The sequence below is a fragment of the Odocoileus virginianus genome, chromosome X (genome assembly GCF_023699985.2).
Source record: "Odocoileus virginianus isolate 20LAN1187 ecotype Illinois chromosome X, Ovbor_1.2, whole genome shotgun sequence".
NCBI lineage: Eukaryota > Metazoa > Chordata > Mammalia > Artiodactyla > Cervidae > Odocoileus > Odocoileus virginianus.
Window position 1 is genome coordinate 38,040,254 of NC_069708.1, and position 16,320 is coordinate 38,056,573.

Consider the following 16,320-nt stretch of genomic DNA (forward strand, 5'->3'; position numbering starts at 1 on the left):
ACTAAGGCCATCTTTAGTACATTTCTTTCAAATCTGCATTCAATTATGTCACATTGGTAGTTTAAAATTACCCATGGTGGGAGTATTTACATCATGGAAACCAGGTAATACTATAAATCAAGGTTTCTATTTTTCCCCAGACAGTTTACTAGAAGACCGCTGGTAAAGCACAAAGTTTAAGCAAGTGTATGACCACTCACATATATTTAGCTTTGAATAAATCATTTCTGATTCCCAGAGAATGTAGGGTAAGTACATATTCAAATTGTTCTATTAGTAAAGATGTTAATAAGATTAATAAAAATAGCTAATATTTATTGAGTTCTTAACTGTGTATCAAGCATTGGACTGCAATTTATAAGGATTCTCTCTTTCAGTTCTCACATCAATTTCCACAACCCTATGAGGTAAAATACTATTTAAATCTACATTTTACAAATGAGGAATCTGGGGCACAGAGTTTAAAAATTTTGCCCTTAGTCTCTAAAGTGGTAAGTGGTCCATATGAGTTACCCCTCCTTAGGTTTAAATATTAGATCTTTATAAGCATGGAAGCTCCATGAGGGCAGAAGCTGTCTTATACATATCTCTATTGCCAGTGTCTGGAGGTGCCTAGTACGACATCTTTATTGAATAAATAGGTGAATAAATGTGTAAATAACTGCTTGGCTGAATGAATGACTAATACTAAGCTTCTATGCCTTAGGTTGCTAAAGCCTTAATTTAGTAATCCAATAGTTGTCCGTAGTCATTATATTTACTTTTTTTCATCTAATTCTGTCTTGAACCCATTCTAACCAGGCTTTGGTCCTAACCACTCTAACAAAAGATGATTGGTCAAGATCACCAATAGCTTTCATACTGCTAAATCCAATCATCACTTACTAGCTATTATCATAGTCAAAGTGTCTGTCAAAAGCATTTGATATTGATACAGTTGAGCATTCCTTGCATTTTTTGTAATTTTTTAAAAATAATTTTTTAAACAAATTTCAAACAATTTAAACTTTTTTTTCCAAACTTCTGCTTCCAGGTAAGATGGAGTCAGCACATTCTTCCATTTACCCCCTACTGTATTAAAATATAAAATATAGACACACTGCACACAAAGCTGTTTGAGAACTCTGAAAAGTAAACAACAGCAGGAGGACCAGGGAAGAAAATCAGAATTCAATGTACCAGTGAATCAGTGATTAATTTACTCATTTTTACCCTCTCCCATATTCCCTGGCCTGCAGTTGCTATAACTTGAAACTCAAAAGTGAGACCTGGGGATGCAGAGATAGAGAGCCATGAGAAATCCACCAGTTCTAGCTGGAGAGAGAAAAAGAGAATTCCTAAAGCTCAAAGAGAGTAAGGTAAAACACCATTTGTTTTCTTCTTTCTCTCATTTTCTTCATTCTTCATTGATCTAAGCAAGTCAAGTCTTTGTTAAAACAAAAATGTCAATATTCTATAGGATATAAATAAGACTCAGAATCTCAATGTAGTATTACTCAAATGTACAGGACATAAACTATTCAGGATATGAAGATCCATGAATATCTCAATTTACATGGGAAATCAACATGTGCTACTGATGAGATGGAGAAGATGTGGGAATCATCTAGTATTTGAAGGATCTTTAACAAAAATGTTCAAATAAGCAATCATAACACTCCTGAATCAAATATTAAAACAAGGCATCAGCAAACAAATAGAATGGGGCTTCCCTGGTGGCTCAGATGGTAAAGAATCTGCCTTCAATGCAGGAGACCTGAGTTCGATCCTTGGGTCAGGAAGATCTCCTGGAGAAGGGAATGGCTATCCAATCCAGTATCTTTGTCTGGAGAATTCCATAGACAGAGGAGCCTGGTGGGCTATAGTCCATGGGATTGCAAAGAGTCTGACATGACTGAGCAACTAATACTTTCACTCTCAAAGAAATATAATATACAAAGAAGAACCAAATGGGAATTTTTGAATGGAAAAACTGAACTGAACTGAAAAATATGAGAACCAAAACAATTACAAACCCACAAAATTTCAGTTTCTGGATTTAATAGCAGAATAGAGATGACAGAGGAAGGAGTTAGTTAACTTGAAGTTAGACTAATAGAAATTATCCAATTTTAACAAAAAGAAGAAAGGTTGAAAAAAAAATGAATGTAGCCTTAGGGACCTGTAGGACAGCACAAAGTGTCTAAACTTTATATAATCAAAGTCTCAAAAGGACAAGAAAAATGATGGTGCTGAAAGAGTATTCAAAGAAATAATGACTGACAATGTTCCAAATGTGACCAATTATCTGACATAAATATACAAATAAAAAGAAGATGAGTGGACCCCAAACAGGAAAAACCCCCAAAATCCAAGTCTGGTCACATTATAATCAGTGTTTAGAGTTAAATACAAAGAACAATTGGAAATAAAATTTAAAAAGACACAGCAGTTCCTCCAAAGGACTTAGGTATACATCTAACAAGGCATATATCTAACAAGACATGTACAGAAACTGAATTCTGAAAAATACAAAATGCTGATGAAATAACCCAAGAAGATGTAAATAAATGAACATACTGAGTTATATGAATTAGCAGAATTGATGCAATAAAGATGTCGGTTTCCCTCAGAGATCTATATATTCACAAAATACCAATCAAAATCCCAGAAGAATTTTTTATAGATATAGACAAGTTAATGTTAAAATAATGGAGGAAAATAAAAAATAAAAGAAAGGAGACTAGCTAATACCATGTTGAAAAAGAAAAATAAAGTTGGGAAAATTACACTACCCAATTTTAGAAAATGTTAAAAAAGCCAAAGTAATAAGATCAGTGTGGTATTGGTAAAGCAAAAGATACAGATCTATGGAACCTAATAAATAGGACAGATATAAACCTACATAAATATGGCCATTTGATTTTTACAAATGTGCAAAATCTCTTTGGAGAAAGGATAGACTTTTTAACAAATGTTGTTGGACTCTTTGGTTGTCAATATGCATAAAAATGAACAACATACATCTCAAACTTTATCCAAAGACTAAGCCAAAATAGATCATAGATGTAAAGTCCAAAACAATGAAACTTCTGGGAAAGAAAAACATAGGAGAAAATGTTTGTGAGCTGAAATGAGGCAAAGAATTCTTAGAATCCAAACTAAAGCACAAATCTATACAAGAAAATATTGATAAATTGGACTTTATCAAATTAAAAAATTTTTGCTCTGCCAAAGACACGGAAAGAAAAAGAAAAGACCAGGTGACAATGGATAGAAAATATCTGCAAATCACATATCTGATAAAGGACTTGTATCCACAAATATATATGTTTTGAAAAATATGAAACTCAACCACATGAAAAGATGGGTAAAGAACTTGAAAAGGCACTTCACCATAGAGATTATGGCAAATGAGCATATGAAAGATATTTAGCAATATTAGCTATCAGACAAATGAAAATTACCACTGCAATGAGATATCACTACATATCTATTAGACCAGTTGAAATAAAAAACAATGATGGGCTTTCCTGGTGGCTCAGTGATAAAGAATCCACCTGCCAATACAGGAGACATGGGTTCGATCCCTGACTATGGAAGATCCCACATGCTGTGGAGTGACTAAATCCGGGCACCACAGTTAAGCCTGTGTGCCATAACTATTGAGCCTGTGCTCTAGATAGAGCCCAGGAGCTGTAACTACTGAAGCCTGCATGCTCCAGAGCACATACTCCACAACAAGAGAAGCCACCACAATGAGAAGCCTGAGCATGGCAACTAAAGAAAAGCCCATGCAGCAACAAAGACCCAGCACAACCAAAGATAAATAAATAAAAATTATTTTTAAAAAATAGTGATAATACCAAATGCCAAACAGGATGGCGAGAAACTGATTAGAGGGTTCAGGTGATGACAACCTGAACTAACTTATAGTTTTTCATCCAGTCTTTCATCTAATATTTCACCCACTGATGATTACTGCCTGGATCTGTGACTTCACTAAAGGTTGTCAAATGGTGATTTTCTACATTTATTTCTATGTTTATTCTATATCTATTATATTTCTTGTGAAAAAGAACTTTCCCTCATCAACCTAGAGTTATTTGGTTGTACTGAAATAGTCTGTATAGGAAAAGCAGAATCAAATACTGAGTTCTTTTCTTTTGTTAATTGTCAGAGTAAGGGGTTGATGTTTTATTTACTTCAAATGGTATCGAATGAGATGTTTTCTTTGATGGGGGTTGGGAGGGCGATCTCTCTATTTCTCTTTCAGTATCCTTAATAAACTCATGAGTTTTTACATATTCTACATGTTTAAATCACTTAGTAATCATGCAGTTACTATCATTATTTGATGCTCATGTATTTTTGACATGATCCCATTAGTATTCGATGGCTTTCTTGCTCACTGACACAACAATATAACACAGTTTCATCTTATTTATTTCCTCTCAAATCTGGAGTTAGCTATTACCCTCAAGAAGTCTTGATACTTTTTCTGTAGCATAGTATTTAGAGATTTTGTGCATCATCTTGTATATTTTTATCATGTGTGCTCAGTCGTGTCTGACTCTTTGCAATTTTTATCATAGACTAAAGGAAAATATTTGTAGTCAACGTTGATTTAATCTGGTTTTATTATAATGCTTTTGTTTAGTCGCTAAGCCATGTTTGACTCTTTTGGACTGATTGACCTGATGGACTGTGGCCTGTCAGGCTCCTCTGTCCATGGGATTTCCCAGGCAAGAATACTGGAGTGGGTTACCATTCCCTTCTCCAGGGGATCTTCCTGACCCAGGGATTGAATCTGCGTTTCCTGCATTGCAGGTGGATCCTTTACCACTGAGCCACCAGGGAAGCCCCATTATAATGTTACTTAAACATAAACAATAGTAGAGCTCGGTATAAATAAATTTCTGAAGCTAACAGTGCTGATGCAATTATAAAACCAAAATGACAAACAACAAAACTAATAAATTTACAGCATTAATTTAATGCTATGCATTAGATTGTTTTGCTGAAACTAAATTACATTTCATAACATGAATATGACTCTGCAATGGCATATGAGGCATAGTTTATTTTACTGTATGCTATTGGATGACTCACTTCCCCTAGCACTTTATTCTGACTACCAAGAAATTGTATTATGTACCACATAATACAGGACCTGGTATAGGACCTGACCACATAGTTTACAAAGTCTGACTTGTTCATTGCATATCAACCCAAAACAACTAAAGTGGTACTGTCTGGCGTTGATGTGCTTGTAAATACAAGTGTGAGTGTTGATGACGCATGACAGTGTTCATTTACAAAGTGGTCTTCTAGATGATCCTGAATATGCTTATGTTAATTTATTTTAGATTATTTCCTTGGGAGATGGTCAGGTGCCAGTTAAAGCAAGAGGGCTAAGAGTTTTCATAGAACAAGTTAAGGTTAAAGGGAATATATCTGATGACAAACTGTGACTCCAGAAGCACAAGAGAAAGAAGAGACAGCAACGTGTGGTTTCTAAATGTACCATGGCAAAACACTATTAGTTGGTCATGGCTACCAAAGAAAGTAGAGGGAGTGAAGTGAGCAAGTTATAAAACAAAGTAAGCTACAAAGTGTTTATAGTACCTAACAAATATTATTGGTTAATGTGAAACAGCAAAAAGCTGAAGCATGAATATAAAAGCAGCATTTATTTAAAATAATAGCACAAACAGCCATCCGTAACGTAGCATTTCATTTACCCTTCAAATAAATATTGACCAAAAAGCTAAAAGACGTAGCTTGGATGGCCTTCCACATTGTTGCCCAGCTGGGAGTCCTACAGGTTTCCTTCTCTCCTTGCTTGAATGGCATCCTTGACTTCTAGTGGGAATTTTACAGCAATGTTTAAGCAGGGGAGCGAGATATCAGTTTTGTTTGTTTTGTTATGCAAGTGATCTCTGTGGTGATGTAGATTCTACATAGTAAAAGATATGACTTTTAGCCAAGACTTGTAGCCGATCTCTGAAATGAGTTAGCAGGCTATTGCAGAGTCCTATTTGTTGAGGGTCTCAACTGAAGTGAAAAATGGAGTTGCGAGGCTTGATCTGAGGCATTTTTTTTCTGATTTGGTTATTTCTGATTTCAGGATTTGATGAGCAAATGGAAAAGATGAACAAGTTAAGAAGGTGTTACAGTAATGCAGGTAAGAAGGGATGTGAACCCAAACAAGGTAATGAGATTAGGAATGGATTAAAAAAAAAACAGGATGAACTACACAGATATTAAGGAAGTAGAAGTCTCAGGACATTTTGATGGAAGAGATACTTGGAGAAAGAGGGAGGAGCAAGAATGATCTTCAGGTTTTAAAAATTATCTACTACAAGTTACTGTTCGCAAAGGTTATTGATGTAAAACCCCCCACATCTTTCTCAGATTCTTCCATGTCTTATTAGAATTGTCACTAGGAGAAGATCTTTCAAATAGTATTTACTGGGGAACCCAATATAGAAACACATCACCTACAGGAATATGCTCATTAAAAAAAAAAAAACAACTTTCTTTATTTAGGAGGGAAAATAAAAGTAAACAAGTAACACCTATGGGGTCAGCAAACTACTGTGCACAGGGCAAATCTGGATGGCTGCCTGTATTTTTAGTGGATTGAGATTAAGAATGTTTTTTACATTTTTAAATAGTTTTTTAAAAATTCAAAGAAGAATAATTTTTCAAGACACTTTAAAATGACCAAATTCAAATGTCAGTGCCCATAAATAAAGTTCAATGGGAACACAGCCATGCTCATTTGTGTACATACTGTCTATGGCTGCTTTGGGGCTACAGTTGCAGACTTGAATAGTTGACAGAGACCTTATAATCCTCAAAGTCTAAAATACTTATTACTTGGCTCTGCAAGTAATACAGTTTGTAGACTCCCTGTCTTCTATAACCCAGATACTATGCCTGGGCTTTCATACTGTGTCTCCTTTACGTTTCTCAAAACCTTTATTTGTATATTAGGTTATAGAAACCTGGAGAAATTATCTAGCTGACCGAGAAAAATAGCATGCTTTGTTTGTAAAAAAAATATTCAAAATATTTAGGCAAATGTATTGTTACCTTCTCTCTTTTTTAAAGGATCATATCCTTTCCCGCCTTAAACACTGTTACTCACTCCAAATGCTCAAGGTACCAAAGCTAAATGTTCAGAACATAAGGCCCTTTGCAAATGCAATCTTTTAGTCACATCACATCACTCTTTTACCCACCCGTTACCACTGAATTTCTCACTGTTCTCCCATTTTGTTCAGACACAAGCTGAAAGTGACACAATATCAAGAGATATTTGGTATTCACTTCATTTTGGTCCCTTGTCTACCCTTCCTTTCTATGCTTTTCTTCCCTTTACTTTCTAGACCGAATTGTCTACCACTAGGAAATATAAAAAAGAATGAAGGAGGGAAACTGCACAATACATAAGGGTTTCATTTCGGGGAAGCATACCTCTTATCACTCAGGTCAGCCTAACTGGTCAAATCCTCGAGTGTAGGACTGTTTGTTTTTTAAACGTTATTTAACATCTACGCGTGGTTCAGTGGATGGCCATTCGGATATTGATTTCCCCACCTCCCCCTCTTCCTCTCCTTTAGAAACCCTGGAAAACAGAACATCTCCCCACGGAAACACCTCAGAGTCGCGCCAAGATCCAAGCTTGCGCACTGAGACTCGCCCGGCGCCGCAGCCTCGACTCGCAGTCCGCGGGGTCTCCGGGCAGAAACCCAGCGCGGGCTTCTCGATCGACCGCGCGCGCGTGCGCGCTCCCCCCGCGGCCCCCTACCCTGCAGCAAGGGGAGCGTGACGTAATGCAACCTCAGCAAGTCAGGCGCGGTATAAAAGAGGGCTAGGCGGCGCGCCTCCCAGACGCAGAGTAGCTTGTGATTGGCTCGAGCTGCGGAACCTCGGAAACCCGAATGTGAGGAGCTCGCTGTTCCACAGCTGCCGCCCCCCGCAGAAATCCGGAGCGCGGTCAGAATCCAAGTGGCGGCGGCGGCGGCGGCAGGTAAGGAGACTCCTGAGGAGAGAGTACAGGGACTTGGGTCCGCTGCTCTCAGTGTCGCTCGGGTGAGTTGGGGAGAGGCTCACACCCAGCGCGTAGTGTAGGGCGACGGGAACAATGGAAGTGGCGTCTAGTCCCTAAGCGTTCCCTCCCCTCGGGCAGACAGTGTTTCTCCTCAGCAGCGGGTGGCTGGGGGAATTGAGAGAATTACTTCTCCTTCGGCTGCCCTGTTTTTCCCCGAGGCCACATCTCCCGGGAGCGAGAGCCGTCGTGGAGGCCGTCGGTGGTTTAGGGTGACGGGAAAATGGCGGAAAACAAAACGGTGAAGAATGCGGCGGCCCCCTGGCATTTTCTCTCGGCGACACTACCCCCCCCCACCATTCCTCTCAGCTGCACTTCCCCCATCTCGCTCCCGCCCCCGTCCCCGCCAGCCGCGGTTGGTAACCTTGGAAAGCGCGAGGGATGACGGCGTTTGTGAGAGGGTGGCACCGAATCGGGCATTTTAGGGGCTAGGGAGCCGTCAGAGCCTGCGGTGGGGGTGGGGGCCGTGTGCGGCAACTGTCGCCTTCGCTAAAACACCACCATTTTGGTTCCCTGCCGCCGTCTCCCGTGTAGCGGGGCAGAGGGAGCAAGATGGTGAGGGGTTGGGCAGCACGGCGTGGGTAGTATCGGTGGCGACTGCTGCACCAAGTGAGGGAGGAGGGGAAAGGGTATTCTTGTCTCTTCGCTTTCTGCCTTTCCACTGCGAAGGTTCTCATTTGGTTGAAGATCCAGGGAGATGGGTAATGTATGGGAGGGCACGTGTGTGCGTTCTGCTCAGAATGATTGAAACTTGGCGTGATCGTGGGAAAGGGAGACTTCTGCGGGAAGAGGGTTGCGTCCAAAGCTGCAATACAGCTACTTGCCAGGGCTCCTTTGTCTCCTATCTCTGCTTATACTACTTTCACATTCTCTTGTTCTACGGCCTTAGGATTTTTCTCCTGTCCCTCACCCTATTTACATCATCGGGAAGCTAGGCCCTGAGTAATCTGTTTAGAGGAGACGAATGAGAGTAAAATGTGTGTGTGTGGGGGGGGGGGGGGGGCGGGGGGTGTTGTTTGTTTGTTTTTTGTCTTGCTTTGATTTTTGTTTTGTGATTTCTGCTCCACATTACTGAGGGAAAGATGTTTTCTTGAAGAGTACTTGGTGTGGTTATCTCCATTCAATAAGGATGTGAAATATACTCTTCAGCATACTGAGAAGCCTAGCTATATTGGCTACTGAATCCTTAACACACTGCTGTTCTCATACCCCATTCGTTATTGATCTTATTGAAACTTTCTATATGGGGAAAAAAGGTGCTCCAGTTTATTTGATATTCTTACAGTGTGATAATTCCTGTAAGAGTTGCACTATGTGTTAAAATCTTTACACTTCATTGAGCACTAGTGCAGATTTTTTTTCTATGGATTTGGCAAGAATAAAGCTTGCCCTTGGTTGGTTCTCTTTTACTTTCCAAAATAAAATGTTGCTAGTGATTTTTAAAATATGCTTTAGGAAAGATTTGGGTTTAATCAGATGGTCGGATTCTAAGTGAAGTAACGTTGTAGGTAGGTATTTCTGTTGGAATCTCTTTGGTTGCTTTTTAGGTTAACAGTTTTGAGCATATGAACCCTTCCCAATCTCACCCTGTACATTAAAGTGTAAAGAAAATTCTTAAGTTGTGTCAGAGATTTGGTTCAAAATGTTTTAAGATATCTAATTGTGAATGTATTTTTACAATAGGTAAAAAGAACGTTCTTCCAAAGAAAATAACGTAGTTCAGAAGGAAAAATAACAAAAACAAAGTGCTGCAGATTTTATTTTACAATATGTAAGAAAATCTACAGTTTCTTCAGGATACTCATATTAAGGTGATTAACAAATTACTTCATGTTTTGTTTAATAATTAGGCAAAATTAACTGTTTAAAACATTTTAAAGGCATTTGTAATTGTTCTGTTGGTTATGTGATAAAGCAGTTATTCTGATTAAATTTAAAATAGTACACTGTTTTAAATGTTGGAAATAAGTCATTATGGCGTTTAATTTATCTCTCCGAAGACCCAGGTAGTTGTGAACTCTCTTGACTTCATTTTGAAGGCAGAAAACAATGTGGTGTTTAAAAAAGATAACAAAAATACAGCTCAGAGTGTGCTCACATATAAAGTAATTTTGTTTGAATCATTGTGATATACAGAGATGTCACCTACTGCTGTAGGATTTTGAGATATATGACTCAAGTGTTGATAAAGATTACTCTGTGAGACTTTCCTGCCTTCTGTATACCTATAGAACTTTGAGGCAAGGAAAAAAAATGTTAGTGATCTCCTGTACTTAAGAATAGATTAAGCCAAATTTATTAAACATTTCTAACTAAAAATGGGGAAATGTTCTATAAATTGACAGATTTTTTTGGTTGATTTGCTTAGAAGCTTGTGTCTGAGAGTAAAGTATACATGTAGTTTTAAGAAATAGCATTGTTACAGAATCTAATTTTAGGTTCCATACTATCTGGTGGTCTTAAATATAGTATAAGTCATTTGAAATGAAATAGGTTGAGCCCTTGCTTTCAAAACTAGCATGAGGCTAGCATGGCTTTATTAATTATTAATGAAAAAACTTACAAGTTACAAGTAAAAGCTATTCTGAAAGAACCAATTTGCTAAATGTTTGTATGTGATTGATCTTATCTCTACTACATTTAGGAAGCAGTCATGTTTCATGAGTCCTCAAAACTGTGAGCCAAGAGATTGTAGTAGAGTAAGGCAAGAAGTCCTTACTGGCTCAAAGAACTCCAGGGAAACTGGGATAGAACATTTTTCATTATAAGTAGAACCCCGGGAGCCAGAGGTGAAACACAAGTTTATCTGCAGAGCTACGCTGCAGGGCTGAGCTGGGTCTGGAAGAAATGGATGAGAGCCACTGGATGAAATGCACTAATACTAGACACCTGAGTCCTCTAGTAATGTATAAATACCCCAACTATTGTCTGTTGTCATCTTGTTCTTTTTCTTCCTATTTAATAACCTATATTTTAACTGGAACATCAGTACTACAATTTTGTTCTTTTGCTTGCATCTATCACTTCCCTGTGGCTCATCACCCTTTGTGCTTCTTCTCCATTATCTTTGGTTTACTTCCACTGACCCTTCTTTTATTTATGGTTGTCACATAAAGCATAAAACAAGGTTTCTTTTGTTTGTTTGCTTTGTTTTCCTTTGTAATGAGATTTGCACACCTGGTTGAGAGGCACATTTTCAATTGCATTTTTCTCAAAACAATTGACTTTGACCTAAATGCATTTAAACTATTTTAAAAAACACTTCTTTTACAGAGATTTGTGAATGAACTTTACTAAGTATGGATCCAGGTGGTGGAAGTCTTGGATTGCACACATCAGACTCTAGAATGGCCCATACCATGATTATGCAGGATTTTGGTAAAGCATTTTCTTTGTTGTATTTTTTCTTTGTAACTAAACATCAAAACTCTATTGGGGAAGGGGAGAATTACAATGAAAAATTGTTCCTTTGCCAGGAAAATACATTTGTAGGGCTTATTTAAGTAAATCTATGTGTCAGTAGTCTAGTTAAAATCATTCTTATAATTTTGTGGGTAGATTGAAGTAAGGAAACTTGGAATATAGTGGTAATATGTCATTGGACATGAAAAACAATGTACATAAATATTTACAGCAGTTTTTATGTTAGAAAATGTTAAAATATAAAATACATTTTAAGTTGCATTGTTAATAAAGCTGGAAATGGAAGTACTTTTGTCATTTCAAAGAAGTTAGATGCTTATATAGTGATAGAGGAATATCTTGCACTAGGTGATTAGTTATATTCTGATCCATATACTTAGAAAGTTCTCACTAATAGCATTACCTTTTTATTTTCTTGGAAAAAAAATTCCCTGTTTTTGTGACCAGAGTTTTCAGTAGCGTCTTAACAACAGTCATTTTGACAATGATAAGATTCCCTTAACAGCAAATAATCTGAATTTGGGTAAAGTCAGTCTGAATGATAGAAGAGAGAGGTATCTGAAGTATAAGTGGCAGTGATAGGGTGGTAAGAATTACAGAAAAGATCAGAGAGTAGAAGAGACAAATGGTAAATTGGGATAAAAAGTAAACAGAAACATGAGATATTGTGGAACGTGAAAGATACAATTAGAAATGGGAGACTACAAAGAGTGATACTTTGCTCAATTAAGAAAAGGCTCTACTATTTTTAGATAATATGAATGAATATGTTATTTAGTCTCATGTTGTAAAGCCCACTGTAATGAGACTCAGAACTAGATTCTAGTCTTGGCAGTCCTATTAATTATCTATGTAAACTTAGGCAAATTACTTAATTCACTTTTATGAGTGGGTTGGACTAGATAACATTTAATGTCCTCTCCAGATTTAATGTGGTGGGAGTTGTTGTTAATTGATGACACAAAAAGGAATCACAGATTTACTCTGCTTAAAGAGTCAGAAGTGAGTTGTTTGATTATAGATGACCTAGAAGTGATTTTAGGTGGAAAAAGTATGGGAATAAACTCTAGAAGAAGGCAAAAGGCTGAAGTGTAAGAGATTTTAAAAAGAATTTTGTGAATTCCTTGCAAGAGATAAGTTTTTTGAATTATGGAACACTTGAAATTCAATATAATAAGTTTATAATAATGTTCAGTATAATAAGCTTAAAGTTTTACCTTTTAAAAATAAGGTATTTTTTAAACTTTGTTTTGGGGTATAGCTGATTAACAGTGTTGTGATAGTTTCAGGTGAACAGCAAAGAGAATCAGCCATACATATACATGTTTCCATTCTCCCCCAAACTCCCCTCCCATCCAGGCTGCCAAATGAGCATAGTTCGATGTGCTTTACAGTAGGTCCTTGTTGGTTATCCATTTTAAATGCAGCAGTGTTTATATGTCCATTCCAAACTCCCCAACTATGCCTTGCCCCCATCATTCCCCCCCAGCAGCCATAAGTTCATTCTCTTAAGTGTGTAAGTCTATGTGAGTGAAGTCAGAAAAGGAAAAATATTATATGACATCTTTCATATCTGGAATCTGAAAATAAATGATGCAAAATAGGGTTTTTTATGGAAGAAATGCAGTATTTTGTCCATTTTATACAAAATATTACTTACCCTGTGGCATCTGATAAAGTGCCAGAAACCCCTCCCATCCCCACTCCTGAAGAAGTTGCCCATTAGCAAGCAAAGCTTGATACCTTTCAAAGATTGAAAAAGTGTCTGATGCTGGTGAATTTTTACTTGGTGTTCCTCTTACCTTTCTTTCCATTGTTCCTCCTCGCTGTCTTGAGGCTTAATTAAGCCCTTATATATAATACTAAGGTTTACAGATTCTAAAATTTGATTAGAAATTAGATACATTCTCTTTAAATTTTTGCTAGCTTAAAAACTTAGATATATACAAACCTAGAAATTAATGATACTTGTGAAACATGAGTGTAGCATACATAGAGCTAGCTAAGTAAACACACTATGTAGTATAGGATCTCTAAATTCTCTACGTTTTTGGTTGGTATGAAATGGCTACTATATTAAGAGTCTGAACTATTTAATTCAGAAATTTATCAGACCAGTTTCTTTTCAAGGATACTTTAAATTTTACAATAGTATGCTTTATGTGATAACTTGTGCATGTCTCAGTATAATAGTTGTCCTTGAAATCTGTGCTGTTGAATCTAATTGTTTAAGATTTTATTGCGAGAAAAAGTCCATACTGCTTTGGGCGTGCGTGTGCATGTGTATTCAGTTGCTAAGTTGTGTCCAACTTTGTGACCTGATGGACTGTAGCCCACCAGGCTCCTCTGTCCATGGGACTTACCAGGCAAGAATACCAGAGTAGGTTGCCGTTTCCTTCTTGAGGGAATCTTCCCGACCAAGGGATCAAATGTGGATTCATTACCACTGAGCCACCTGGGAAGCCCATATTGCTTTGAGACTTAGTAGCAAAATAGCGGTATATGGTGGCCCAAAACAAACCCCCAAAATACCAAATATTATGCTTTCTGGTGAAATTCAGCTTTTCACATTTAATTTAAGCAACTTTAGTAAGAAGGGAAATGCTTGGAATAATGACTTGTTTCTTACTCTTATCTGGTCATCTAATTGATTTCACACTTTTAAAAGAATTTTTTTTCATATTGTTTATAGTTTGCTACCTAGCAAGATAAATTTTTAATGCCTTTTAATGCTGCTTACTAAATGCCTTGAATTTTAAATAAGTCACTCTATGGTAGGTCTTTTTATTCTTTCTCTTTCAATCTATTCCTTTAGTAGTGATTCACTTGATTAGCCCTATAAATTTCTCAAAAATCAGTCTCTACAGTAAGTAAATTCTGTTCTCCTCATTTAGGCAAGTTAAAAAAGCCAGGCTAGAGTAAAAAAAAATGCATTCAGTTCCCAGCTTGAACCTTGAGCAAGCTTATTTAATCTCTCTAAACCGTCGTTTGTTCGTGTTTAAAGTGAAGATAATAACAGTCCCCTTATTTCACAGTTCTGAGGCTTAAATGAGATATTATATGTAAAATACTAGGTTGCTTGGTGCATAGTATTCAATAATAAATATAGCTAGTGTGTAGCTAAAATAGCTTTGTCTAGAAATTCAGTGGAATCTTAATAAATGAGTTGATAAGAGGAAAGAGCAGAATTTAATGAAAAGCATTTTGGATCATGGTCTGAGTTTCTGCCAGTACCCTGTGGGAACTCATCAGTTCTTGGTCTAAGATTCTTAAATTATTTAGTTCAGGGTAAACAAGCATGTTTGGATTTTTTTGGTTTAGATCTGATTTATTTTGACCTGTATGTTCCTGCTAGAGTGAAGACTAGGTAAACTGAAAAGCACTTATTCCATTTTATTAGAATCCTCCCAAACAGGTTAATCTGAACCCAAGCCAGCACTAGCATTATTCTGTCCTTCCATCCTTCTTTAGTGTCTACCTTTAGAAAACAATCTTCTAGCTGTGTTCTTAAATAAATGGAATTTCCCACACTTTGTCTAATTTATGAAAAAAATTTATATAGTTTTAATGTTATTATTCATAGACATAGAATTTCAATGCTGTGTATTTTATAGGCTTAGAATTTAGTTTTTCCTTGCTAAAAATTGCATTTTCAGTCTGGTTGAATACTAAATTTGAACCCTCACTGTCTCCCTGTCTACAAAAATGACCAGTAGAGTAAAAAGTGAATAGAAAGTTCTTATTTTACACACACTCCCTTTGTCTACTGATTTTCAAGGTTGAGGCTGTGTCCTTTTGGGTAATAGGGTGGTTTTGGTGAGAATTTGAGAATAGTGAGAAAGCTTCAGAAGGGTTGAAAGGTAACTTTCCCTTCTCACCTTATTTTTTAATGTGTTCACTGGTCTCCATCCTAATTTACCAGCAAACTTCCATAATGAATTGGTTAATAATAGTGAACCATGTAACAAATTGCACTCTTTTGGATTATTACTGTATAGAAAGTGATCATTATGTAGAAAAGGCTTTATACTGGATTCATGTAGGTAATTTTCTTCTAACTTGGTCCATAAACTCTATTAATTTGTTTACTGCATCACTTCAGAGAGGCAGAATGTAACAGAATTACTCGTGAAGGAATTTTATACTCTTCTAATTATATTTACAAGAGGGTAGGAGTTGGCGTTTACCATGCTGCTCAAGATAAATGTTATTTAAAGCTTTATTCCTACAATTTTACTAGTTTAGAATTTAATACAATTCAGAGTCTATATGTGTTTTTTTAAATAAACCAAATCTTTATCTAAAATGAGTTGTTTTCTTCTCCCCAAATCAGATGTTAAAAGATGCTTCCCATTTTTGAATATAGTAATTCTTATAAAATTAAAGAAGTTCAGAGACTTTCATGTTTATAATACGTATTGTCTAATGTATTAAGCTGTCATATTTTATTAACTCAATTTAACATATTAGCACCCTTTCATGTTTTTGTGTCCTTTTTATTTTAACTTTAACTTTTTGAAATGCTAGATTCACAGGAAGTAGAAAAAATAGTGTATAGGGTCCCATAAACCCTTTACTCATGTTCTGCAATGGTGACATCTTAGTACAATATTAAAAACAGGAAATTAACATTGGTGCATTACTGTTATCTAGACTACAGACCTCATTCAGTTTTTACCATTTGTGTATGTGAGTGTATATAGGTCTGTGCAGTTTTGTTCCATATATAGATTTGTATAGACACCACCACAGTGAAGATACACAGTGAGCATGTATTTATGGTGTTCATCACTGTGTAT

The 16,320-nt window shown here is 36.6% G+C and overlaps 1 protein-coding gene across 7 annotated transcripts in view; it reads left to right on the top strand.

The window, feature by feature from the left end:
- The first annotated feature begins 7,857 nt into the window (after window positions 1-7,857).
- The window catches only part of ZNF711 (zinc finger protein 711), a 28,818-nt gene continuing 20,355 nt past the window's right edge, over window positions 7,858-16,320 (top strand). The window contains exons 1-4 of one of the 7 annotated variants that reach the window (XM_020902163.2): window positions 7,859-8,020; window positions 9,782-9,909; window positions 10,743-11,004; window positions 11,372-11,476. In XM_020902163.2, coding sequence (XP_020757822.1) covers window positions 11,398-11,476 — 79 coding nt within the window. In that variant the 5' untranslated portion in view covers window positions 7,859-8,020; window positions 9,782-9,909; window positions 10,743-11,004; window positions 11,372-11,397. Of the gene's footprint in view, window positions 8,083-8,521; window positions 8,800-9,781; window positions 9,910-10,742; window positions 11,477-16,320 lie in introns of those variants that run through there. The other 6 variants (XM_020902162.2, XM_070461992.1, XM_020902160.2 and 3 more) reach the window with 6 other exon arrangements.